This window comes from Perognathus longimembris, chromosome 7, assembly GCF_023159225.1.
Source record: "Perognathus longimembris pacificus isolate PPM17 chromosome 7, ASM2315922v1, whole genome shotgun sequence".
Classification (NCBI taxonomy): domain Eukaryota; kingdom Metazoa; phylum Chordata; class Mammalia; order Rodentia; family Heteromyidae; genus Perognathus; species Perognathus longimembris.
This window is the reverse complement of record NC_063167.1, coordinates 14,507,089-14,533,773: the sequence shown is the minus strand read 5'-3', so window position 1 is coordinate 14,533,773 and position 26,685 is coordinate 14,507,089. Positions and strand designations below refer to the sequence as shown.

The 26,685-nt window shown below is 41.6% G+C and overlaps 2 protein-coding genes across 7 annotated transcripts; one reads left to right on the top strand and one right to left on the bottom strand.

Annotated features, from left to right (window-relative positions):
* Window positions 1–2,705: 2,705 nt before the first annotated feature.
* On the top strand, window positions 2,706–15,478 carry Srsf10 (serine and arginine rich splicing factor 10). Of its 5 annotated transcripts, none has more exons than XR_007211534.1 (7): window positions 2,707–2,897; window positions 5,366–5,470; window positions 8,972–9,075; window positions 9,828–9,990; window positions 10,523–10,573; window positions 10,708–13,145; window positions 13,791–15,478. XR_007211534.1 is itself a non-coding variant. In XM_048350512.1 (7 exons), the coding sequence occupies exons 1-7, from the start codon at window positions 2,833–2,835 to the stop codon at window positions 13,849–13,851; spliced, it is 654 nt and encodes a 217-aa protein (XP_048206469.1). In that variant the 5' UTR covers window positions 2,707–2,832; the 3' UTR covers window positions 13,852–15,478. The 5 variants fall into 5 exon arrangements, 3 of the variants coding, with proteins under 3 accessions (XP_048206468.1, XP_048206469.1, XP_048206467.1); XM_048350512.1 differs by having other exon boundaries at window positions 10,520–10,573; window positions 10,708–10,809; XR_007211533.1 differs by having other exon boundaries at window positions 2,709–2,897; window positions 10,520–10,573.
* A 3,510-nt stretch (window positions 15,479–18,988) lies between these two features.
* Pnrc2 (proline rich nuclear receptor coactivator 2) lies at window positions 18,989–21,304 on the bottom strand. 2 transcript variants are annotated; one of them, XM_048350508.1, is made up of 3 exons: window positions 21,121–21,304; window positions 20,398–20,601; window positions 18,989–20,143 (listed from the first exon to the last, which is right to left on the bottom strand). In XM_048350508.1, the coding sequence occupies exon 3, from the start codon at window positions 20,123–20,125 to the stop codon at window positions 19,712–19,714; it is 414 nt and encodes a 137-aa protein (XP_048206465.1). In that variant the 5' UTR covers window positions 20,126–20,143; window positions 20,398–20,601; window positions 21,121–21,304; the 3' UTR covers window positions 18,989–19,711. The 2 variants fall into 2 exon arrangements, with proteins under 2 accessions (XP_048206465.1, XP_048206466.1); XM_048350509.1 differs by having other exon boundaries at window positions 20,398–20,597.
* Between the last annotated feature and the right edge of the window lie 5,381 nt (window positions 21,305–26,685).

Here is a 26,685-nt window from a genome sequence, read left to right as displayed (position 1 = left end):
GTGCCAGTACTGGGACTTGAATTCAGAGCCTCAGCATTATTCCTTAGCTTTTTGGATCAAGCCTGGAGCTCTACCTCTTTGAGCTATAGCTCTACTTCCAGCTTTTTGGTGGTTAATTGGAGATGAGTCTCAATGACTTTTCTGCCCTGGCTGGCTTCAAACCATGGTCCTCAGATCTCAGACTCCTGAGTAGCTAGGGATTACAGGTTTGAGCCATTGGCACTCAGCTGTGAACCAAATAATAGAGCACCCATCTTAAGCAGTAAAAGCTAAGGCACAGTACCTAGGTCCTGAGTTCAAGCCTTAGGACTGGCATGCATGCATATACACACAAACACACACACAGTTTATATATAATATATATATATAATTTTCTTGTTCTTTATCTATCCATCCTGTTTCACTCATGTCATACTAATAAAATAAAATTACTTGGGCTACAGATGTGGTTCAAATGGTAGAATGCCTGTCTACCAAACAAAAGGTACAGAGTTCAAACCCTAGTCCCACAAAACAAACAAGTAATAATAATAAAGACAAATATACTGATTAATTATTCAACAATACATAAATTCTTTGATAAGAATTTATTCTCAGGCCAAGTGCCAGTGGCTCATGCCTATAATCCTAGTTACTCAGGAGACTAAGGTCTGAGGATTGACTGAGGTCAAAGCCAGCTCTAGCAGGAAAGTCTCTCCGTTTTGTATGACACCTTGAAATTCTTTCCATAGGTGGATCTTTAGTACCTGCAAATTTTTGCAGAAACTGGTAAGCCAAAGGGATGCCTTCATTCTGGATCCAGTGACATTCCTAGACAACCCTTTGTTTTACTACTCAACAACAAAAAGGAACAACAGGGGCTGGGAAGGTGGCTTAGTAGAGTGCTTGCCTAGCATGCATGAAGCCCTGTGTTTGATTCCTCATCACCACATAAACAGCAAAAGCCACAAATGGCACTGTGGCTCAAGTGGTAGAATGCTAGCCTTGAGCAAAAGAAGCTCAGGGACAGTGCCCAGGCCCTGAGTTCAAGCCCCAGGACTGTTTCATATTTTCTATAAGTTATGATAGATACTACTGTGAGCAAGGCAGAGACAGATTGAATAATGTTCTTTGAGTTTTGGCCAAAGCTGTAAATAAACTTTTCTACTTCTATATATAGTATAATATTTTCCTTTACTACAAATAAGCATTTGGATCCAGCATCAGGCCTATGGCAGGGGCTATGGTAACATCAACTGTATCAAGTTCCGTAATGGCCTTGGATACAAATTGATTTAAAAAAAATGCTTTTTATAAACTTTGGGTAAAATAAAAGCTCATTTTTTTAAATAGTACTTGGCCTTGTAGACATGCAGGAGGCATTCTAACAGGAGGTCAAGAGGGAGAAAGGGGTCCCTCCAAGGTGAAAACTATACAGCACATTGTGTAATGGGACCTAGGGATTAGGATCCACTTTCAAAGATTGTCCTTTGCACTTGTAGCTCCCTATCCAAAATACCATAGTGAGAGTGAAAATGTTGACCCCAAAGCCTTGACATCTGGCTCTGTGAGAAAGCCTGATGTCCCAGTTTTGAGTAGCTAAGTTTACTGTGGGTATTCCCTAGGTTTTCCTTCATCTCTTTTGCAAGCTCTAGCACTGCTATGTACTACATAGAGACAGACTAAGCCTCTTTCCTCTCCCCCTCCCCCTTTCTCTTCCCCTCCCCCACCCCCCTCTTCCCAGTTTTGACTAGAGTCAGGATTTACCCACAAGAATCTCAGTGGTGGAAATTATTTCCAAACTCCTCATCCCGAGTGTCCAGATGCTAAATGATAGTGCATTTGGTGAAGGGCAGTGGAATGTGTGCTTGTCTATTACTGTTTCTGTCTTCTCCACTGTAAGTCCTGATGCTGCTAGTATAGATAAATCACATTTTAAAAGGACGGACGCTTAGTGGTACAGCCTTTGCTTAGCATGCCCAAGGCCCTGGTTCCAACACCACCAACAAAACAAAACAAAACAAAAACACTTTCTTTGAAGTCTTGCATAATTTATCCATTGTAAAGGGGTTCTGCACAAACAAATTTGAGAATATTTGCATATCCAGGAAGTCATTAGCAAAAAATACACTATGTAATGCAGACACCAAAATGCGATGTGGAGACCAACTGGGTGGGCAGGGAGAGAGGACGGCGGGCGACCACAGGGAACTAGCCTCCCCTCACCCCCCACTCCTGAAGCACAGCCAGGGCTAATCGTGTTGGACAGCCAGGCCCAGCTTCTCGTCCGCTTTCCATTTTACTCAGAACCGACCGCGCATTCTCCTCTCGCACAGGGTAAACCGAGGCATCGGGGGGCCACAGGGGGAACTTTGGGGCAGGGTCTGCGGTCCACTCCGAGGACCAGACCACTGAGTACTAACTGTCAAGTTCAGCTTAGGGGCTAAAATACCGGCTTCCCGATTTGGGGAGGGGGCGTGTGCCAAGCAGGAAAAAGCGGGAAAATGAAGCGCTAAAGAAAGAAAGAACGGAATGGGGGGCGGGGGAGCCCGACCGTGAGGGAAGCCAATGAATGGGACGCGGGCAGCCGCGCGCGCGTCCCAACCCTCGGTGTGCGCAGGCGCGCGACTGGCGATCTCGCGGGAAACAGCCGTTGCCGGCGGTGTACAGACATATAAGGCGCGGGGGGGGGGGGGGGAGGAGAGTGGAGGCGGGAGTGAAGTCTCGCGAGAAGAGGCGGTTGCCTTAGAGGAGCCCTCTGGCTGTGTGCGTCCAAGGAGCCGCCGCCGCCAGAGCTGCGGACGGTTTCTCTCAGCCCGTTAGTGCGCCCGGCCGAGACTTCACGCCGCCGGCATGTCTCGCTACTTGCGTCCCCCAAACACATCTCTGTTCGTCAGGAATGTGGCGGACGACACCAGGTAGGGACCGGGCTGGTACTGCGGGCCTGCGCGGGGAGGCCGTGGGTGCACGGCGAGGAGCGGCGGCGGCCGCGGGCAGGGGCGGGGCGAAGATGGCGGGGCCCGCGCCCGCCTGGGCCCCCGACTAGGCCGCGCTGTCAGGGCCGCCGCGCGGAGCGAGGGCGGCGCCCGGGCGGCAGTTCTGAGGGCGGGGGGTAGGGGCCGAGTCCTCGTGGCGCAGCCAGCCCTGCTGGCCAGACTTCCGCACCCCATTCAACTCCGCTCCACGTTCCGGAGTGTGCACGCCCCCTCGCCCCGAAAGGACCGGGTGGTTGGTTCGCCTCCCCCCTCCCCCATTAAATATTTCAAATAAAACACCGTAGTGGAATAACGGGATGAAGGAAAGGAACGTGCATCCGTATTTGCTATCTTCCCCCCACCCCCTCCCGCACCAGCATTTGCTACCCATTTGTCCCCTTCCTTGGCCGTTATATTGATGATGCTTCATCCCTAGCCAGAAAAGGACTGTGGAAATGTGAGGAATTACAGGTTGCTGGGGCCCCGGCTAAATGAACTAGTGCTTCCCGGAAATTCTCTTTACCTTTGAGACGGGGGCTTGTGGAGGAAGCCCCTCCAGAACGTTGGCAGCTAAATTAGATCCGTGGAGATCAGATCCCTCGCGGCTTTGTTTTTGGTAATTCCTGTAATTATTTCGGATTATCCTCAGTATTTCGTGGTGGACACTTTGTCAAATGGCGTGTCGAATCTGCAAGTTTTTTGAAAAGGGATTTGGTGGGGTTTTTTTTTTTGGAGGGGGTAGGGGGGTAAGGTTAGGTTTGTGTGATTTACTTCTTCATTGTTAATGTAATATTAAGTGGAATAAAAGACAGTAATCCTTTCATCGTCTTCTCTTTTTGTTACTTTGAAATCTAAGGGCGAAGATATAGTTAGGATTTTGATTTTTTTTTCAGCTATTCTCTCCCTACTATTGATTTTATTAAAATGGTGTCTTATCCTGTCGACACAATTTTGGGTTAAAAAATAAAGCATAGACTTTAATGCTGTGTAAGTTTCTGTGAAAAGTCGTATGTTTAACAAGTAATCCCTTTGTAATGTAAATTAGCGTGGATGTAGAAGCTGTGTGTATTGTATGTATGTGTCCATTCTGGGACTTGAACTCAGTCAAGGCCTGGGTGCTGTATCTGAACTTTTTTGCTCAGGTTATTACTCATCACTTGTCACAGCTGTGCTTCTGGCATTTCTGGGGATAAGAGTCTCACTGACTTTCTGTTCAGCTGTCTTTGAATCTCTATCCTTATATCTCAGCCTCCTGAGTAGCTAGGATTATACAGGTGTTGGCTGTGTATCCCAGGATGGACTTGAACTTAACCCTCCTGCCTCAACCTCCTAAGCAGGTTTATAGGCATGTACCTCTGTGCTGAGCTCTACAAACTGCATTTAATCTTAGACACACTTGGATTCTACCTTTCCTTGATTAAAAAAATATATACATTATGCTTTTCCTGTGGATATTCTCTCTACTCCTGGGGTTTGGGGGGGGGGGCGGTGTTTGACACAAGCCATGAAATTCTACCTTTCCTTGATTAAAAAATATAAAATGCTTTTTTTTCTGTGGATATTCTCTCCTGGATGGGGGGAGGGGCGTTTGACACGAGCCATGTCTGTAGTCTTTTTGCTTTACATTGTTTTTATGTTTTCACCTGTTCTCTCCCCCTCTCTCTTCCCCTCCATCCCTTCCCCCCTTTCTTTCCCTCCCTCCTCTCTTTCCCTCCCTCCTCTCCTTCCCTTCCTTGGGGATTGAACTCTGGGCCTTGAGCCATGTCTCCAACTCTTTTTGCTTTGTTTAATTTTTTGAATAGGGACTCTGTTTATGCTTGGGTTGGTCAGAACCACAAGTCTCCAGGTATCACTAGTTAAGGCATTGGAATGAAAGACATGTACCAACACCCTCAGCTTTTATTGGATGACATGGGGTCTCTGAGTTTCTGCTTGGTCTAGCCTCAAACGTCACTCCTCTTGATCTCAGCCTCCTGAGCAACTAGGATTACAGATGTGAGCCACCATGCCCTGCTTTAAAGTTGGTTCTCTTTCTTTTTTGCCAGTCCTGGGGCTTGAACTCAGCATGGGCACTGTCCCTGAGCTGCTTTTGCTCTAGGCTAGCGCTCTACCGCTTGAGTCACAGTGCTACTTCCAGCTTTTTCTGTGTATGTGATACTGAGGAATCAGACCCAGGGTTTCATGCATGCAAGGCAAGCACTCTACCACTAAACCAGATTTCCAGCCCTAGAGTTGGTTCTTAATGTTGGGATTCGTAAAGCCTGTTCATATTAGGTCCTCCAGGGCAAGGATACAGCTGGGACCATTGGGGCCTTTCCGTTGATTAAGGTATTGCTGAAAAGTAACTATTGCTTTTAAACTCTTCTAAGAGCATGAATCTAAACATTTGAGTTCTCTTTACGGTGTTTTAGGTCTGAAGATTTGCGGCGTGAATTTGGTCGCTATGGTCCTATAGTTGATGTGTATGTCCCACTTGATTTCTACACTCGACGTCCAAGAGGATTTGCTTATGTTCAATATCCTTTCTTCAGATGGCTGATTAGTGAGGGGTGTTGAAGTTTGAAATTCAAGTTTATGTAAGTGGTAACATCTAAGAAGTAGTTTATTTTTGTCCTCTAATAAATGTCTTATGGCTTCAAATTTTTGAAGATTAATTCTGACTCACATTACTCTTACTGTTGCTTAAAGTTAATCCAGAAATGGTTAATTATTTAAATTCCCATCCATGCTGCTGAAACTCAAATCAGTGAAATAATGTGATTTAAATTTGCTACCATCTTTAATATAAGTCAATTGAAAGTTAATATGTTCTTGTGCTTAGCAGTAAAGTTTAGTATTGTTTGTTAATTTGAATCACTTGCTCAAAAACTAATTGTATAACAATGAGGTAAACTTCTTTAATATTGTCCCCTAATTTGCTGTCCTCTTGTTACCTCAGAATGTAAAGCTGTACAGTTATGGCGACCCCAAAGAGAAAGCATGAAAGAACCTTTAGAGTAGAGTTCAACAATTAAGGCAAGTAGACAAGCCAAAGACCTCTTAAGGATCAGGCTTGAAGAGAAGGGAGAGTTTGGGAAAAGAAAAATAAAGAAAAGCTGGAAGAAGGACAAGCCTAATGGGAGACAAAGCCTCGCTTTATCTACAGAGGGGGAAAAGGTTGTTTTTCAAAGTTAAAGATAAAGCCATCTGTCATATTTGGCCAAGCATCTCATGACAAGTCCTTCTGACAAGCACTAAAAGAGTTAAAGGTCAAGATGAAGTTGAATGATGGCCAAGATTAAAGGAGTCATACCTGATGTATCCTACAGAATTAACTTTTTTTCTTTTTTCTTTTTCATTTTCTTTTTGTTAATGTTTTATAAGCAGTTGCTTTTCAGAATTATTCTGGTTTGGTGTAGTGACAAAACCTGTAACTCGATTTGTGTGGGCCTATGGTGTGTGTGATTGTGGTCTTGTGTAAATGCACTTTTAGCTTTTCAAGTTAAAGTATAACAGGGTCTAACATTGTTAAGCTTCAATTTGGCATATTTGAGTTTTAGATCAAGTGATCAGAGGCTCTTTGGAGTAGCATGAGAACCCTACCTAAGGAGAGTTAGGTGCATGTACTAAGGGCTACTTAGAAGCAGCTCTGGGGGTCTTGCAGGGTCAGCTCTATTAGCATTAAAAAAGAGATGGATTCTAAAATGGCCAGTAGGAACACACAAACTCTTACTAACTCTGACGCCTGCTAGTTCTGCATTGCTTTAGCACATGATCATTTGGCCGTGAGTGGGTTGCAGAAGGCCTTCTCTGGTGTGAGTACCTATTCCAGATCTTTGGGAAATTGATCCTTGACCCAGAGTTTCAAATGACTTTGCTTCTCTTCAATGAGATCATCTCCCTACAAAACAAAGATTTGGGCTGTGAACTACACAGGAGGAATTCTTACCACTTAAAAGTCAGTGAGTCTCTTGCCCCTTTCAGGTTGTCATGTCCTAGTAAGACTTGGAAGGAAAGACCAAAGGCAGAGTCAGTGATCATGGACATGTTTGGGAAATCATTTGCATAAGCCTGTTACAGAGAGGATAATAGCGTTTTCTACCTTGAAAATAAAACTAGTGATGCATCAGGGTTTACAAAAGTTCATCTGATTTTACCTAGTTTGGGGTGGCCTTGAAACAAGAGTTTGCAGTAGTTCAGCTCAGGAGTATGTGATAGATGAGACAAGGGATGTTAAATGAAGAAGTCCAAGTAGAGTGATAGTGCATTACATGTTAGGTCTTATTGTAGTTGTAAAATAGTTCGAGAGAAATAAATGGGAGCCTATCAGTTTCAGTTTTGGGTGGCTGAAGTACAAATTTGTCCATAACTAGTATCAGTTATATTTAATCCCTATTCTTTTCTACTTTATTCTGTTCCTAATTAGCCTTCTCTTCCATTTCCTGGCTGAACAACTATAAAGCCTTACTGTCTAGCCTAGAATCCTGTTTTTGAGGACAGCATTAGAGGGTGCTTGGTTCTTGTTAATAATCTTTCTAATTTTTGATACAAATTCTCTTAAAAGTTGTTTTATCTCTCTGGGTAACAAAAAGAGCATACCCATAAGTCAACCATTCCTTTTCATTCATTAGTTGAGCCTGTATGCAAATAACATTGAAGGAATTAGGTTACAGTACTTGTGGCCCTAAATGCTCCATTGGCCTTTCCATGTTGTTTTAAGACTTGAGGAATCCTCTCCTTCCAATTAACTAACCTTCGGGAAAAGAGAGCTGGAAACTAGTCTTCATTTCTTCCATGATAAAACATGGGAAGTCTAGTGAGGCTGAAGTGTAGACCATTTTGTCTCTGAAATAAACACTAATATTAGTCTTGGAAGGAAGGAATGTCATTTGAGGAATGTTTTCTAAACTAGCTCTTCGAATTTGTGCTCTTATTCTCAGATTTACATTGAAATAGAAATGGACAGGCCTATATAGGGATTTCTAGGACAGGATGAAAATTCAACCCAAAACTAACCTTCCTTTTCAAGCCTTTTTGAAGCATTGCCTTGAGTGCATACTTGGCTTCTGTTAGATAAACTTTTTTTTTGGTCGGTTGTGGGGCTTGAACTTAGGGCCTGTGTGCTGTCCCTGAGCCTCCTTGTACTCAAGGCTAGTGCTCTAGCACTTGAGCCACAAAGCCACTTGCTTGGCTTCTGTTAGAATGATAGCTTTAGAGGAAGAAGGCTGTGTCTGGAAAGAGTAACTAAGCATAGTACTGTCACTGACGTGTAGAGAAAACAACACAGCTAGCTTCTCATGAAAATCAAATATCAGCAGTGTCTACTTAACACTGTTAGATATCATCTTGAAATTCTTAAGTTGGAAACCAGTCTTTATAGGATACTTTATGTGTAGTGTTGAAGTTCAGGCTCTCCAGTGTAGGAATTCTTAAAATGTCATTTCTTGATAGCATTTACAGTCTGCATGGATATAAAGTGCATTTGGTATCGTGGTTGTTTGGCTATTGATTGAATCTTAATACCCATAAAGACACTAGCATGCTTGTTCTTCCCTGAGTCGTGCAAGGTACAAGGTGCTCAACTACATGAAAACATAGTATTAGCTATATCTGATAAAAATAAATTCAAAATTCTTTCATCCTTTCTAAGTTAAGGTGCATTTTTGTTTGCTTACACAAGAACTATTATTGGTGTTTTCATTTGAAATGAATACAAATATTTTGGATTTAAGAAATTCTACTTTAGTGCCCAACATAGAATTGACCAACTTTGGTTTTCTTCCTGTTGTGAGAAAAGTTTTAGTAGCATTTCTTGGTAGTTCAGTTACAATAGATCTTATTGCAATGTGTTTCCAAAATGTTTGTCTTAGGAAATCACAAGTGCTTTTATTGCTCTGGTGTTAATGGCTGGATCAACCAAGTAGTAAGTAGGATGTCCTTGGCTTTCTAGAGCTTGTGAACTGTCCCAGACTTACCAACTGAGCTTTCATTCATTATCAAAGTTTACAAAACTTCCCAAGCCCCTTAACATTTAGCACATTTGAGGATGTTCGTGATGCTGAAGATGCTTTACATAATTTGGACAGAAAATGGATTTGTGGACGTCAAATTGAAATACAGTTTGCACAGGGAGATCGGAAGAGTAAGTACCCTTATGCTTAACATGTGTATAATATATTGCTTTTTAAATAAATGTGTTAAGATTTCTTTGAAATATTTGAGCACATCTCTTCAAAACCCAAAAGGGCCCTATTACATAATACTGGCAAAATACTAAAAGATCAAAATTAAAATAGTTGGCTGTAAGTGAGAGCATTTAGGTAGTCACAAGTTATTAGTAATTTCTCCAGTTCTTGAAATCTGGACAGTGTCTGTCGTAACAAAATTGAATCAGAATGATGACCAAATGTGTAGGTTTGTATGAGGAATCCCTCTCCTTTGCTTTTCTATGTCATTGTCTTTCAGAACTGCATAATTAAATATCACTGCATTTTGGTGCTATACATTCTTCATAGGCCAGATTTAGAATTTGAATATTTCTGTAGTCAAAGGTAGGTATCTTATATTGGGTAGCATGCTAGGTTGTGAGAAGACTTGGGAAAAGATAATAGTTGGAGGAAAGTTAGGGTTATTTTTAACAGAAAGCAGCAGTTCTGATACACATTCTGAAAATAAATGCCTGAAATGAATATTCCATAACCTTGACCCAGCCCAAGGAAGGAAGCTAATTATATTCAGGTCCACATCTCACATCAAAATGAGACATTTCTAAAACAGATTCCAAAAGACATTACTCACTTTCCTTGGTATAAGGGATGTAATAAAGAAGAATGTATAAGTCATTTTGTGTGTTTAAGTACTGTTTTTAAGAATTTTTGTTCTCTGTGTCCCTAGCACCAAATCAGATGAAAGCTAAGGAAGGGAGAAATGTGTACAGCTCTTCACGCTATGATGACTATGACAGATACAGACGTTCTAGAAGCCGAAGTTATGAGAGGAGGAGATCAAGAAGTCGGTCTTTTGATTACAACTATAGAAGATCTTATAGTCCTAGAAAGTAAGTGTGGTGTACAGTGATCTGTCTTTTTAAAGCAGTTGTGTGGCCAGGTGTGACCTGTGCCTCTAGTCCCGGCTACTCAGAAGGCAGAGGTGGGAGGGAGGATTGGAATTTGAGGCTAGCCTATTCAACAGATACAATCTCGGGGCTGGGAATATGGCCTACTGGCAAGAGTGCTTGCCTCATATACATGAGGCCCTGAGTTCGATTCCCCAGCACCACGTATACAGAAAATGGCCAGAAGTAGCGCTGTGGCTCAAGTGGCAGAGTGCTAGCCTTGAGCAAAAAAGAAGCCAGGGACAGTGCTCAGGCCCTGAGTTCACGGCCCAGGACTGGCCAAAAAAAAAAACAACAGATACAATCTCAAGAAAGATGTGTTTGTTCATAATTTTTTACCTTTATGTTGACTTGCAATTTTATATGTCAAGTACTAGATTGGGAAAATATTTTAGTGTTCCATTTTAAATGCATTAAGACTCTCTGTAAATAGATATTGGTCACTGTTTGCTTTTTCTGATATGCTTTTTAGCAGTAGACCGACTGGAAGACCACGGCGTAGCCGAAGCCATTCCGACAATGATAGGTAAATAATTTTGCTTTGAGAAAGACTTGTATATTTTTTAATTTCACAGTGAACTTTTTTCTCTAAAAATAACTAATTTGATTAATATAGAATCTAATTTTTACTCTAATTGTATCTCTCCTCTGTTTTGAAAGATTCAAACACCGAAATCGATCTTTTTCAAGATCTAAATCCAATTCAAGATCACGGTCCAAGTCCCAGCCCAAGAAAGAAATGAAGGCTAAATCACGTTCTAGGTCTGCATCTCACACCAAAACTAGAAGCACCTCTAAAACAGATTCCAAAACACATTATAAGTCTGGCTCAAGATATGAAAAGGAATCAAGGAAAAAAGAACCACCTAGATCCAAATCTCAGTCGAGATCACAGTCTAGGTCTAGGTCAAAATCTAGATCAAGGTCGTGGACTAGTCCTAAGTCCAGTGGCCACTGATAGTAAAAACCATTATACTTTCTAGGCATGTATCACTCATTTATTCATAGTTTGGTATACTTAAATTATCAGGAATACAATGTTGCAATGATGCATAAAAAACACTTGTTAGTTTTCCCTGTACCAGGCAATGGTTATTATTAAAATGATATGGTGTTGAGAAACCACTCTTAAGAGTCCGGTTTGTTTAATGTTATGGGCAGCTACCAATTTGTGGTGTCTCTGTATATTTTTGTAAAGATTCTCATTTTTTTATGCTTGAAGTCTTGGTGAAAAGATGTTGGTTGACCATAATTTGCAACATTGTCTTATTAAAATACAATTTCATATTAATATTTGGTAGAACTGTTAACCTAGAAATGTAGCTTGCTAATAAGATAGAATGATACAAAAGTGAAGTTGTAGCCACATTACAACACTTACTGCTCAGACACATTTAGGTTCAGGGTGGACCTTTATGTCTTGTCAAAATGTCTAGGCCTGTGATAATAGTTTATTTATAATGCAGTGTGGAGTAGTTCTTTTGTTAACCCCACTGTCTTGGGGAATGATGCCAACTGGGTCAAATAGCATTTTCAGGAAAATTTGAGTTTTTCACTGAAACATGGAGCCTTCACTGTTTTTTGGTTTTTGTGTGTGTGTGTGTGTGTGTTTTTCTGGTTTCTAAGATATGGAACAGAAAAACTCCCTTTAAAATTTGAGTTTGTTGATGACAGCAGAAATAATTTTAAGGAGGAGGGGTGTTTTTATGTAGGTATTCCCCAATTTAAGGAATATTGTTACTTAGTTTTCTTACTGCTATTAGAAGCATTAGTTAGTTTCAAAGTAGGTGTGTGTGTATGTGTGTGTGTGTGTGTGGTGTAGTGTAAAAATAACTGAATTTTGATGCTTAGAGCACTTGGCATGTGCATTTGTATCAAAGTTTGCTTGCCTCCTTATGAGGGAGGCTTGTTCACACCTCAGTTTATTTAATGTGAGGCAAGTTGAAAGATACTCGCATCTTAGCTGATTCTGTGGTGCCATGAAACTTAAAAAATAATTTTGGAAAAAGGATGTTTTAAACAAGAGCTTCATCTCTTAGTTTTTGATTATCAGTGTAGTATTTGACTCAAAATAAGGAATGTCCTTAACTATTTATAATTTCTAGTATTTCTCTGAAACGTTTGGGAAGTAATAAAAAGTGACTTGAAATGTCCAGTACCATTTCAGAGTAAAAGTTAGCATCTTTGAAAATCTCAGACTGCTTGCTTGCAGGTGTGAGTAAGAAATACTGTGGGAAAATGCTTTCTTTTGGAGGGTTACTTTTTAAATTTTGGTTTTAGAAGTCTAGGCCCTGCCTGTAAAGAACAAAGATGGTTTTTAATACTGTTTGTGGAATGTGTTTAAAGGATTGATTCTAGAACCTTTGTATATTTGGTAGTACTTCTAACTTCAATTTCTTTACCATTTGCAGTTAATGTTCATGTTCTGCTATGCAATCATTTATATGCACGTTTCTTTAATTTTTTTTAGATTTTCCTGGATGTATAGTTTAAACAACAAAAAAGTCTATTTAAAACTGTAGCAGTAGTTTGCAGTTCTAGCAAAGAGGAAAGTTGTGGGGTTAAACTTTGTATTTTCTTTCTTATAGAAGCTTCTAAAAAGGTATTTTTATATGTTCTTTTTAACAAATACTGTGTACAACCTTTAAGACATCAATGTTTGGATCAAAACAAGACCCAGCTTATTTTCTGCTTGCTGTAAATTAAGCAAACATGCTATAATAAAAACAAAATGAAGGAAATAATGATTAACTGGAATTATTATAGTATTGATCTGATTTTAAATAAGTGGAAATAATCCTTTATAAAGTTAGAAATAATTTCAATCAGTGTTGCAGTTGGCACAACTAACTTAGGAAATGACATGACAGAAAGCTACATCTTTTCTAGAGTACTTAAGACTTCCTATCTCAAAGTTTTTTTATGATTGCTCTTAGGTTAAGCAACTTTTAAGAGGTTACTCAAAAGTGTTAAGATACATCCAAGTGAAATTTGGACCAGTTGATTATAAAGTTATCCTTTCCTTAGATGGATCATTAACTCTGCTCTCACTCTTCCTAAACAAGATACATTTAAAATTCTTCCACTGAATGTTGTTGGTGAGCATTTATTATGTGATGATAATCACTTTGGGGAAGTAGTTTAGGTATTTTGTGGATTGAATTCTAGCTATTTTAATATTAGTAATTAGAACTGGTAATTTTTATGGAGATGTGCCAGACACTGCTATGTTGACTTGTTTACTCTTCACAAAAACCTAGGAAGAATGATGATTTAAAAATCCTTTTTCCAAATACTGTTTCTAAAGTTTCACTTCACAGACTCTTAATAGTTGAAATCATAAAGGTTAGGATCCTATTGATATTTCGTGAGAATTTGTGTGGAGTATTCTAAGTTAATTTTAGATTATTGTTGAGTACCTGACGTGTCTGGCACTGGGTTGTACTGTCAACACAAAAGTTAAAGGCTGAAACATTGCCTCTCTTTTTAAGATCTCTGGATTTTTTTTTTTTAAGCCAAGTAAGGAAGACTGAAAGTGAGAGCAAATGCTTGTGAGAAAGGACAGGTGCTACATAGAGTTGGGCTTTTAAATTACAACCCAGGGAAAAAAACTGGGAACTACTGTACTTTTTCTTGAGAATTTGGCCCAGTAAGCTGCTACATCCAGTCAACTAACAAATTCCTGTATACCACAGAGAAGAATAAAGAAAACCAAACTGACAAACATCCTTCTTTTATTTAAGACCAAACTGCAGCTGGAATACCCAGTACAGTTCTGCTTACTACACTTCAAGAAAGATCTGAAAGCGGAAAAAGAACCAAAGAAGGGCAGTTCAAGCGACCAAAGGGTGGGTGGAAGGTGCTGCAGTATGAATACTGTACGAATATTTTGACTCTGGTCTGAAAAGATAAAAGAATTATTGAAACTACATGGAATAATTGAAGTCCCTTCAAGTTTGAAAGTAAGCATTTTAGGACAAATAAAAGGCAATTCAGTTTTGTACTTATGGAAACCGATCCCTAAATATGAACAGGTTTATATTGACTCATAAGTTATTGGACTCTAGGATGTCTGAACATGGAGGAAGACAGCCAGTCTCCTATGGTGCCTCTATTGGTCTGTCTTAACCTGAATTGAGTGGGGAAAAGGTATGGTCCAATATAAACTTTTCTTGGTTGTCTCTTAAAACTCAGTTCCATTTATGCCATTATTGGCAAGTCTTGCCTTGTTTATTCTAGTGCCAGTATTTTCTGCTTAAAATGCTTTCTTTGTGTTGGCTTCTGAGTTTATTGTATATCACATGCAGTTTACATCTTTAACCACTGTTCCCCAGATAAATCCCAATTATACTTGACATCCAGCTGAAAGGGCCTGTCTCTTCTCACCTCTTCCTAGTCAGTATGTTCAGCAAATATTTAATGTGCCCTCAGTGTGGACAAAACATTTTACTGGATAATTGAGAATAGATAATAAAGGTCTACTGAGCATGAAAATCTAATGAATCATTACCATGTGCCTCATGGTTCTGGGGTGTCATTTTACACCATTCATATCCTCATGTAATTGTAGAACCCAATATCGTATCAAAGATAAGTAATTTTATGGTTATCTGCCATTTAAAAGTAAGTACCCAGTATTTCTGTTGTTTGCATCCCATTAATAATGAGAAATATTTAATCTAATAAACTCATTTACTGTGCAGTGACTGTATAAGTTATATTGTTAAACTCTGCTTCAAACCTATAAGAAAATGATCCTCAAAATTAGTAACTTTGCATTAAACACAAAGGAGACTCTGGGTGCTATTATTTAGATTATTTGGGGGCAGACAGCTATTACTCCAACTGATTTAGTATATTCTGTAATGGAGAAAATGTTCACCAAATTATACTTTCTAGTGATTCACATGTACATTTTATAGGGGACACAACTGTATAGTGAATAAATAACTTTTATAGTGTCACAAAACATTTTGGATTCCTTAGTTTTTTATTAGACTATAAAGTTTTAGCATACACTGATCCCATCACATTTGATTTTGTTGTATTTTACCACATATTTAAAACTATGTAAGTTCATTTAAAATCTGGAAACTGAGTGTAAATCTTTACAACAGTTTTGAAAAATGTAAAATGCACATAGCTGGAGGTACAGTGTGGAGGTCCATTTAAAATTTTTTTATTTAGTCTTTCTGTTGTCACATAACAAATAACAGGTTGTCACATGACAAATAACAGGTTAACCGTCCACATTTTTAACGGTTCATTTTTTTTTATCAGGTTTGAAAATGGTTTTATACCTTTATTTTCAAGGAGATAATACAAACTGATATATCTAGAGTTTACTAGAACAGAATTATAGAATTACAAAATGTATTTTATACCTTTACATTGAATTAGTAGTTCTTAAAGGTAGAGGTTCTATTTTTTTTTAAGTATGTGTTCATATTTTGTCCTCTATCCACTTTTAAAGTTAAAATGTTCCTGAGACGAGAGTTAAGTTACATATTTGGTTGAGATTTTCTTTAAGCAATAGTAAATATATAGTTTTTCATTTTAGTATTTTGGGGTTTTTTTGGGGGGGTGAAGAATATTACTATTCCCAACAATAATACTTGACAATTCTCTAGTTTTAAATGTGGTAAATCAGAAAAGACCTGTGTGGTTTTTTGGCGGCTGTTAAGTTACAATTTGAATTGTCTACTTTTTGTGGTTTCTTTGTACATTAAAAAGTTGATACTAAGCACCTGCGTCAAGCACATAGCACACCTAATGCTCTTCACATGTTCCTATTTAACACTCCTGGGCAATGGGTGCTATTTCCATATATGAGGAAGTTGTCCTTCATGGAATCCTACCATGGAATTGTGACAGGCTTTTTGCATACACTGTTCCATTCCTCACTGCCTTGTAAAATGACAGGTTGCTTTTAAGATGAGAGAAACTCATTGGAATCCAAGATCTCCCAGGTTGCTGGGACTCAGTATTTTAATAGCCCATCTTTCCAAATTTACACTTCCTGTAGAATGTTCATTGTAATATTTGACTATGTTCTGTTAGTCCCAAGATTATATTTTGACATGGGAAGGCTGGGATTTTAGCAATACTTGGGACTCCTTGAGAGGATCATGAAGATTAGGATTCACAGGAGTGTTTTGTTTTTTTTAGTGATGACAGATAAATAGGTGATGTAAACAACCTGTTTGTCTTCAGCTATTAACATCTACAAGACATTCTGCTAGTCATGGAAAATGACTCCTTGGGTCTTTTCCTCTGCCTTCTCTAACAGTGTTGGTTATTATGACGTGTGTATTTGTAAAGCTGTTTCACTCGTGTTAACGATGGAGACTTTGGAATAAAAAGTGAGGCATGTAAATTGACAGTAGTTTGTAAAGTAAAAGGCCTTTGTAATCTAGTTTTTTGCAGATTTTTTTGAATGCTGAAGAAATAATAAACTGGTCTAGGAGCAAAATAAAAATCTTGGTTTTCTTTAGATTTTGCTCTGTCTCAAAGGTATGACTACCCTGGCAGACTTTCTCTTTATTTGTGTAAGAAGCTTTAGATATTACTTGAAATTGCCTAGAAGAGCCAGGTGCTGGTGGCTCAGGCCTGTAATCCTGGCTACTTGGGAGACTGAGATATGAGGTCACAGTTCAACACCAGTTCAGGCCAGAAAGTCCATGAGACTCTTCCAATTAACAATCAGAAAATCAAAAGTGGCACTATGGCTCAAAGTGATAGTGTGCTACTGAGATCTAATAAGCTATGGGCCTCAATTTCCTCCTTACATATGGCCACCAAGAAAAGATAGTAAAGATAATGAAATTTACCTGTGACTCACAGTATGGCTGACAGCACCCCTGCACAATGTCCTGTCACTGTTCTGGTTCTTTAAAGTTCGTTGATTTCGGGATATCATGTCACCACTTTCTGAAAGCTAACCAAAACTTTGGTTCCCTAAGGTATGAGGTATTTATATCATCACCCACCAAAAATTCAGGTTACCCTTACTCAGTAACCGAAAGCCTTGCCCACTCTTGTCCTACATTTGAGAACTTTTACCAGTCTGCCTGTCAGTCTCAAACTGAAAATAGATTTTAAAAGAAACTGCAGCTAATTGTTCAATCTAGGGAAGGAAGCTGCAGCACAGTACAGAAAATGTAGCCTTCAAATTATTTTCCATTTTGCCTAAGAAAGTATAGCCTTGCTCTAAGCTGCTAAAGATTCTCCCCAACTACTACTCCACTGTGAAGTATCACTGGATGATTTCCTTCTAGAGATGCCTTGTGTAACTATGCCTTAGGGTTCTAGGCAATTTGAGTTCTTTTGTGCTAATTAAACCTGTTTTGCTCAGTTTTTCAAAACCTTGGAAATTTTACACGTGTTCTATTTTTACTTGTTAACATTGGTGAAAAAGATGTCCCAAGTAACATTTATTGCCTTGCCAAGTTAGCCTTTATCCAGCCAGCATTCTCATCACTCTAGCTAATTGTATGCGTTCTAGGAATAAAGATTAGGCATGTTGTTTAAATAAAACAAGATACTGGAGGGTGTGAAAAAGTTTAATTTCAAAAATTTGAAAAAAGTTTAATTTCATATTTTGAATTCAGATCATGTACATTAAGTACTATACAAATTTTTCCTTTAAGGTATTCAGTATTTGGCTTAGTCAGATTTATTGGAGAAATACACAACTTAGCTGTTTTTTCATCGAAGTACCAAATTAGCCAGGCACTGGTGGTTCACACCTGCTATCCTAACTACTTGGGAAGCTAAGATCTGAGCATAGAGGTTCAAAGCCAGCCTAGGCAAAAGTCTGTGACATTCTCATCTCTAAACATAAAATTTAAAGACCCTCCACAAAACAAAGTTGTGGCTCAAGTAGTAGAGTGCTATACTTGAGTAAAAAGCTCAGGAGCAGCACCCAGACCTTGAGTTCAATCCCCAAGACTGGCACACACACAAAAATAAGCTATCAAATTAGAAAACAGAACATTAACTTGTAAATTGTCCCACATTTTTCTGACTTGCTTAGGGTTAACTGTAGCATTTACATTTACTCCTAAGATTGGCAAAACACATTGTGATTGTGCAAGGAATTTCATCTTTTACATAAATAGCCTTTTACCCCCACCTCCTTGTAGTGACTTAGTACTGATGAAAAAATAAATCTGAAATTACTAGCACCAAACACTGTAACCAGGTACAATTGGTGAAAGCCAAAATGAATCTTTGGGTTTAAAGGTAGGGTGGGAGAATATTGTACTACTACATCTTTTACCTCAAAAATAGCAAGTGTTTAGCAGCTTAACTTTGGCTATAATACAGAGTGTATTATACTAGAATTTACTTTGAAATATAGCATACAACCAAATCAATTTTGAATACACTGGCACTTTAGCACAAGGGCAAACTAAAAATACAAGGACCTTTAAAATTAGGCCATAGCATTAAAAAAACAACAGTCCATGATCTTACAGTCTGTAAATTCATACTAAAAATAGTCTTGTAGGATAAAAACCAAGAAAACTTTACATATACTACAGACTTATTACATGTTATTTACATGGCTCTTTCTTCCCTCCGTACTTAAAAAACTTTCACATACAACTCCCTTCACACTTGTAATCCTAGCTACTCAGGATGTTAAGAGTTTTGCAATTGCTGGGGCTGGGGATATGGCCTAGTGGCAAGAATGCTTGCCTTGTATACATGAAGCCCTCGGTTCGATTCCCCAGCACCACATATACAGAAAAATGGCCAGAAGTGGCGCTGTGACTCAAGTGGCAGAGTGCTAGCCTTGAGCCAAAAAAACCAGGGACCAGTGCTCAGGCCCTGAGTCCAAGGCCCAGGACTGGCAAAAAAAAAATTTTTTTTTTGCAATTGCAACTCAAAATCCAGCCCAGGCAGGAAAACCTGATTTACCTCCAACCACCAAAAAAGCCACAAGTGGAGCTATGGCTCCAGTGATAGAGCACTAGCCTTGAGCAAAAAAGCTCAGGGACAGCACCCATTCCCTGAGTTCAAGCCCCAGGACTGGCAACAATTAAAAAGCTATTGAGTGACCTTTAATACTATTTCTGTGAAAAAGTTCTGGTGCATCTGTTGGCAGATAGCTATCTACATTTAAGAAATCAGACCACTGGGGTCTACTCTGCCTCATTCTAATAAGCCCCCAAGCACCAGTTGTTACACGTTTGCTACTGTACAACTCAGTAAAATGCTGTTACTGTTAAGGAAAATTCACATTTTCTTCTGGCAGTGCATTAAGCTATTCACATGTTAATGGTTTAGGTGTTCCTAGGACATTAAACTTTCAAATGTCAGCCTTGTTTTCAATCTTTGTACATCTTTACAAGTAAATCTGACCTACAAACCTTAAATTGCTCTCTCCCAACAGAAAAGATTCCTTTAACATTCCTCCCAAATCTAACCTTCAGTGGTCTCAAGTTACTCATTTGAGAACACTCTCAAGTACAATCATTTAGTTGTTTGAAGTTGCACTGGTACTATTACACAGTGAACACAGCACTAAAAACATGATATAGTCTGTATTTTTACATTATTGGCAGTTTTGCACAAATAGATTCATTCTCTAATGAAATCTGAGACCGGTCAAGCACCATTTGTAACTGTGACTAAAATTAAACATTAGTACCTAATCTTATACCTGTACTTTAAGTAAGGTTTTCAATTGAAAGGTCATTGTTTCCTTATCTGAAGGATTCAATGACACAGGAACCCAGTGGCTGGGTGGCTTAGGAAGAACACTTGGAGATGGCGGCTCACTGAATTTGGCTCCAGCATAGTTCTGATTAGCTTGAGATTTAAAAAGCACACTAGGACTCGAGGCATTCCAATTTGGATTATTTGGGAAGTTTTTAGTCTTCCCCCCATTTTGCATGGCTTGCCATGCAGCTGTTGGTGAGTTATAACCATGTCCTCTTTCTTTTTTCGTATGAACAGTCTTCATCTGGGAATTCTGATCCTTGGTCTTCTGTCTATTGAGCTGTGGTTGGTTCTTACTAACATTTCTAGATTGAGGGTCTGGAATGTTAAACCTTTCTCCACCACCCATCTTCAGCTTCTGTGTCACCTATAAGTAAATACAAACATAATGAGTAGAATTCCAGTTTAAAAAAAAATCTTGGGAAAAACTGAAGGGGAAAAAAAAGGCTATATTCAGCTGCTTTTGACTCAGAAAATTCATTCTGTTCCCAGCTTGTACTTACTACCCTCCCTAAGATGAACAGAACTTACCAACAAATCTGAATATAATCCTATATAATAGAAGGGTTAGGATGTATGCATCTTAAAATACTTCCCTGCTTTGGCATGTGATTTTTATACCTTCCAGTCCGCTTTTCAGATTGCTGGATTTCCACCTGTACTCTTCTTTGCAGCCAAGCCCAGGATAATAGGTGTTGCTTTCTCCCGGATCCTTTCCTTTGTCTCAAAACAGAAGTTTTCATGGGCCAATCTGCCGAGTTCAGCCTAAGAGCTGAGGCCAACATCTGAGTCTCCTCAGCACACAAGCTCGAGGGGAAGTCCTGGCTAGGAAAGTAAAGATTTCTCTTCAGAACCACGGGGAAGGGGGATCATTACACTTGCCACAGAAAATACCTTAGAAGCCTCTTTGCTAAGGTGTCCCTAGAGATGGATGTCTTTGACAAGACGCACCCGAGTTTGTTTTCATCTGAAGTCTAACGAAATGCACGAGCCTCCCGCGCCAAGCAGGAAGTATTTATTAAGGGCGCACCCGGTTGCTCCAGCCCTCCGACGCCAAGTACCGCTCCCGCCCGAGGCTCGCGCTGCGTCCGGCCCGGGGCTGCTCCGTCCACAGGACGGACTGCGGTTAGGTAACGGCGCTCCTCCCGGAAGCGGGGCTCCGGCCAGCGCCCTTCCTGCCCCTTCCTCCCGCAGGACACCGGGCGAGACGGTCCGCCGCCGGGTAAGCACACTTCGGGCCTCGGTGTCGCCCGGGACGCGGGGCCTGGGAAGGCCGTGCCCGCCTCGCCTCGTCTTTCGCCTGGCCGCCCGCAATACAAACCGCGGCCCCGCCGCCTCACTCACCGACTTCGAGCTCCCGCGGCGGCAGCGGCTGCCTTCCGATGTCGAGGCCCCCCCTCCCTTTCCAGGGGACACGAGGCACGGATGGAGGGCGGCCGCGAGCACCAACAAGCTAGCTGAGGACGGCCTGCACCTCGACCCGACCCCTCCGGCCTCTGCCTACAAAATGGAGACGGCGGCGGGCTCGGCGGCTCCGCGGCCAATCAGGGCGCGACGCTATGAGATCAGCCAATGGGAGGGGGGGTGCCGCCGTTGCAGGGGCGGGGGAGGCGGTTGTGGCCAATGGGAGACGGGAGCCCGCCTGTTGCTGGGCGGCGGGGGCGGGCCGGAGGCGGCCCAGGGTTTGAAATCCTGCGGGAGGAGCTAGTCCTGAATAACCGCCGGCTGCGCCGCCTAGGATCCCGGCGCCTGCGTCCAGGCCCTGACTACCGGGATGGCGGCGCCCCCGAATTTGCAGTCCGCCCCGGGCTCCTCACCAGCTCCCTTCAGCCCTTCAGAAGTCGCTGCTCGGGCCGAAGGTGGCTCCGCCCCACTTGGTCGGAGCTCTTCGGGGCTCGGCAGTCGTGTTCCACCCCCGCCGGCCTTGACGTCACCCCCGGCCCGGCCCGGCGCGGCTCGGTGCCGGGCTCGTGAACGCTGCTAGTGCACCCCAAGCTGTTGGAGCAACCCTGCTCCGGTTATTTTTCCTGGTGTAGATGCTCACACCATTTGCTTTATATTTGTCGGTATTCGCCTTGAAACACAGGGCCTGGGTGCTGTCCCTGAGCCTCTTTGTGCTCCAAGCTAGCGCTCTGCCACTGGAGCCACGTCACCACTTCGGGTTTTGAGTGCTTTAGTGGAGATGAGAGTCTCTGCGGACTTCTCTGCCCTGAGGCTGGCCTGGCTAGGATTACAGGCCTGAGCCACCTGGGGCTGGAGATCCTCAAATCTCATCCTCGTGAGCCAGGATTACAGGCGTGTACCGCCACCCCACACACACCAGGCCACCATTTTTGTAGACAGGAACTCACTAATGGAGCTGATTTCCCAACCCTAGCTAACCTTAAACTCACCATCCTTCTGCCTCACCTTCCCAAGTGCTAGGATTGCAGGCACTTACCACTATTCAAGCCTATTTACAGGGCTGGGAATGTGGCCTGGGAATATGGCCTAGTGGCAAGGGTGCTTGCCTCCCACACGTGAATCCCTGGGTTCAATTCCCCAGCACCACATATACGGAAAACGGCCAGAAGTGGTGCTGTGGCTCAAGTGGCAGAGTGCTAGCCTTGAACAACAAGGACAGTGCTCAGTCCCTGAGTCCAAGCCCCAGGACTGGCCAAAAAAAAAAAGACTGTTTACAACCAGAACTTTCCTCTTCTGAATCTTGCCAGTTTATTGTTTGGTTTGGTTTTTATTGCCAGCCTAGGCTACATAGTGAGAAACTCAAATTTTTTTTCAAGCCAGGCAACGGTGGCTTATGCCTGTAATCCTAGCTACCCAAGAGGCTAAGAGTTGAAGATCTCCATTGAAAGCAAGCCTGAGGAAGAAAAGTCTATGAGACCCTGATTAGCAAAATGCTGAACTGGAGATTTGGCTCAAGTAGTAGAGCACCATCTAAGTTCAAAGTCAGGTACCAGCACACACACACACAGGTACTGTTGTGCCAAGTTGGGAGACCACCACCAAGAAGACCACAGAGACTCAGACATTCCGAAATGCAATAGCAAGGCAAGACTTTATTCAAGCGGGGCGGCGGCCTGGGCCTTGTCCTACCCACTGACACAGAGGAGGTTAGGAGGCAGCCCCGAGCTACAATTGCACAGGGCTTATAAAGGAAAAAGACAAAGTTACAGCAATCAGGTGTTTAAGCAAGCACAGGCTGCTCCTAAGAAGCCAGACCAGAGTCAACTATCATAAGCCAACTATTCTATATATTTTATATTCTATATCTATATTCTATATCATGAGCCAACTATTCTAGAGTGGAATTCTCCAGTTTCCAGTTCCTCCAAGTGCCTAAGGTTGGCCAGTGGCATCTGTAAGATTCACCCCCAGGAGGGCTCCATGAAGATGCCCCCAGCAGTTTAAATCTCTGTCCAGTTAACCTTGGTACCTGGCACTCCTGATGGCAGTTACCTCCCTCTCTTCTGAGGTCACACCCTAATCCATCTGGACACATTTAATACTCTTGGACACACCTCCCACCCCAGGTATTGCCTGGAAGTGACTCTCCAGCCTGTCATACATGCTTTGAATTTAGCAGCAGGCCAGTCGGCTTGAAAATTTCTTACAATATCCAATTTTCTTAATAGAGCTAGTTACAGATCCAAAGCACTTTCCAGCAGAAACCAGCTGCGTATGATAAGAGTCTGATCTGAAGATGTAGATTCTTCCAGATGACTGTTAGACTCTCTCCTTGATCCTCAAATGCAATGGGCAGGGGCCGTGGTGTCAGGCAGCAGTAGCTCCCAGTGGTTCCAGTAGAATGTCACACCTTCTGGGTTACCTACAACTTTCTCCATAGACTGGCTAGAGAAGCTTAACCTAAGTTAACCTAAAGCCTAACTTTAGTCAAATTTCCTAGTGTTTTCCTGATTCCTTCTTAAGCACACTAGCTTTTGCAGGCTGGCACATTACTGAAAGTCAAGACAGCTTTAGGCAATCAACGGCCCTTGGGTCATTTTGCCAGGGCAATAAGTTTAAATCAGATATTTCCAATAAGGCTAGGATTTTTTTTCTTTAACCAACATAGGCGGCTTGGCCTGTAACCATTTCTCACAGGTTCAGTCTGTACTGTTACCTCTGTTTTCCATGCCTCTAGTTTATCCTGCCTCATCTTCCCAAAAACAACTCTGGTCCCTTGGTCCTAAAAGGGGAGGCTGATGGGCGAAGATCATCCATCTTCTATAACTTCTTCAGGCTGACTCAGGGGCGTTGACCTTACCTAGCCATGAACCTATAACCTCAGTCTACTTTACCAAGGGGCTGCAGGATCAGATGTCCATTAGGAGCTTTACTCCAAACTGGAAATTACATTCAACATTTTAACTTTCAACTATACAGACTTCTTTTTGGGCTACCTCAGTGTAGCCTTTTAACATTCTAGCTTGTAAAAGCTTTTTTCCTGACTGGCTGGGGAACTGATCTCTGATGACTTAACAGATCTCAGTAAGGACACAATCTCAGGTCTCTTTCCTGAACAGATGTATCAGCTTAAAATTCTCACTGCCAGTCAGGGCTTTGAGTAGATGCGGGGGGTTGGGATTTTAAACTATCCTCTCATTTGACAAACTTACCCTTACTACCCACTATCACAGATGACTGGCAAGTTCCTGCCCAGTAGACAGACATGGGCATTGGAAAGGCATGCTTACGAACTATTCTTCTAGGACTTCCCGGCTTTGATAGACTTTTGAAAGGCCAAACAGGAGTGACTCTAGGATCTGACACCATCTCTGCCATCCAAGCAGTGGCTTACTGCCTCTGGATGCTCTATCACTTTTGTCCCAGGAGGAGTGACTTTCCACTGGACTTGGGCTCAGGGCCTGAGTGCTGTCCCTCAGCTCTCCAGCTCAAGACTAGCACCCTACACTTTGAGCTCCACACAACTCCGTTCCCAGCACTCTGCTGGCTGATTAGAGACAAGTCTCTCACAGGGACTTTTCTCTGCCCAGGCTGGCTTCGAACCGCAGATTTCAGATCAGTGAGTCTTACAAGAGGCCACTTTACTCCAATTAAAGCAACAAGGTGGTCCACACAGAAGTAGTTTTAAGCATGTTCTTACCTGGAACTTATTAAGGGCCAGTATTAGATCTTGACAAACTTGTAGGAATTACCTGTGCTTCTCTGTGGGCCTGCTGGAAACTGTTACAAAAAACCTACAAAGAAGCTGGAATGGCAATTAAACATTTTGGTAGCCATAATTCTCCTTTTCTCACTTTGCAATAATTATTTAGGACAATTTTATTTCCAAATTTCTTTTTTTTTGCTCAAGGCTAGCACTCTGCCACTTGAGCCACAGCACCACTTCTGGCTGTTTTCTGTATATGTGGTGCTGGGGAATTGAACCCAGGGCTTCATGTATACAAGGCGAGCTCTCTTGCCACTAGGCCATATCCCCAGCCCCTATTTCCAAATTTCTTATCTAGAAATGTATTCTTGATTTCCAAAGCCTTTTTAACACTAACACAACACTTTAGCTTTTATCTGCATTGGAAAAACTGAAGCTCACAGGCATTCTGAAACCAGGTGCCACCCTTTGCCTACGGGCTGCTTGTTTCAAAAGAGCCTCTTTTTTGTTTTTTTTTTCAGTCCCAGTTACTGCATGGCATGAAGACCTTTGAACTCAAATGACAATTTTTCCTTAATGCAAGAATTACAATTAGAAATACTTATCCATTCAACTTTCCAATATATTAGTGAGAAATATTGGCCCATTTTGCCATTTCTTCCTACATACATAGAGTTAATGAGAGTTTACTTCTATCCCCATTAGTTTAATATATATATATCCTTTTAAATCCAAATTTCTGACACTTAGCTCTGATTAAGCATTTTTTTTAACTGTAGTTCCTCTTTAAAACAATGCAATCATCCTTTAAAGCATTTGGTAATGCCCAAACTTGATGACCATTTGAATTTAAACTTAAACTTAGTTTTGCATCATACTGTAGTCTTGAACATGTTCACACTCTGGTTTTGAGCTATCTCCTTAACCTCCCTCTAGTGAGCTAGGATCAAGTCTAGAGGGCTAGATGGAGGTTCCCATGATGGAACATTACCCATAGCTCTGATCAGATGTTCAATCCAAAAGGCAACAGAAAACAAAACAACTATAACAATACAAAAGGAGGAAAACACAGGTAAGAACAAGAACAAGAAAAAGAAAAACTGGAGATTTCCCAAGTTGGCTCACACAACCTCCTGCAAGGGTGCAGAAGGAGTGGACTCAAGTTGAAAGCGGGGCTCCAGAGGTCCCCCTTCAAGGGTGGGGAGTCTGGGGCATCCCCCAGTCTCCCCAGGATTGCCGAGTAAGTGCATCTGCTTCAACAACCCCTTCAAGAAATAAGCAAAAGCAAAACAGACAAACAGACGCATTACAAGACAAACGAATAGCGCTGTTTTCTTACCTTCAGAGTCTGGGGTCTTGGGGTCTCTGGGGCTATCCCAGACGAGCCCCCATATGTTGTGCCAAGTCACGAGACCATCACCAAGAAGACCACTGAGACTCAGACATTCCGAAATGCAATAGCAAGGCAAGACTTTATTCAAGTGGGGCCGCGGCCTGGGCCTTGTCCTACCCACCGACACAGCGGAGGTTAGGAGGCAGCCCCCAGCTGCAATTACACAAACCATGAAGAAAACATTGTCTACCTGATCTGTAGAAGTAGAACAAAAAAGCGTTTCTGGGAGTCTCCCTTTGGGGGACAAGCAAGTGGCAGGCTGAGGTTTCCTGGTTACTTTAGATCCGGAGGGCCTCCAGCACACGTATACTCAACTAGGTTTGCCACACCTTAGCAGCAAGTCTCTTGTGTGACTAAAGGGGTTGCAGGGTTGGTCATTTCCTTCTTGGTGGGCCTATTTCAGAAC

Excerpts from the sequence above, each read along its gene's own strand:
- Srsf10 (XM_048350512.1), top strand. The coding sequence starts at position 2,833 with ATGTCTCGCTACTTGCGTCCCCCAAACACATCTCTGTTCGTCAGGAAT. Across the intron at positions 9,076-9,827 it reads TGCACAGGGAGATCGGAAGA|CACCAAATCAGATGAAAGCT; the intron begins GTAAGTACCCTT and ends CTGTGTCCCTAG. Across the intron at positions 10,574-10,707 it reads AGCCATTCCGACAATGATAG|ATTCAAACACCGAAATCGAT; the intron begins GTAAATAATTTT and ends CTGTTTTGAAAG.
- Pnrc2 (XM_048350508.1), bottom strand. The coding sequence starts at position 20,125 with ATGGGTGGTGGAGAAAGGTTTAACATTCCAGACCCTCAATCTAGAAAT.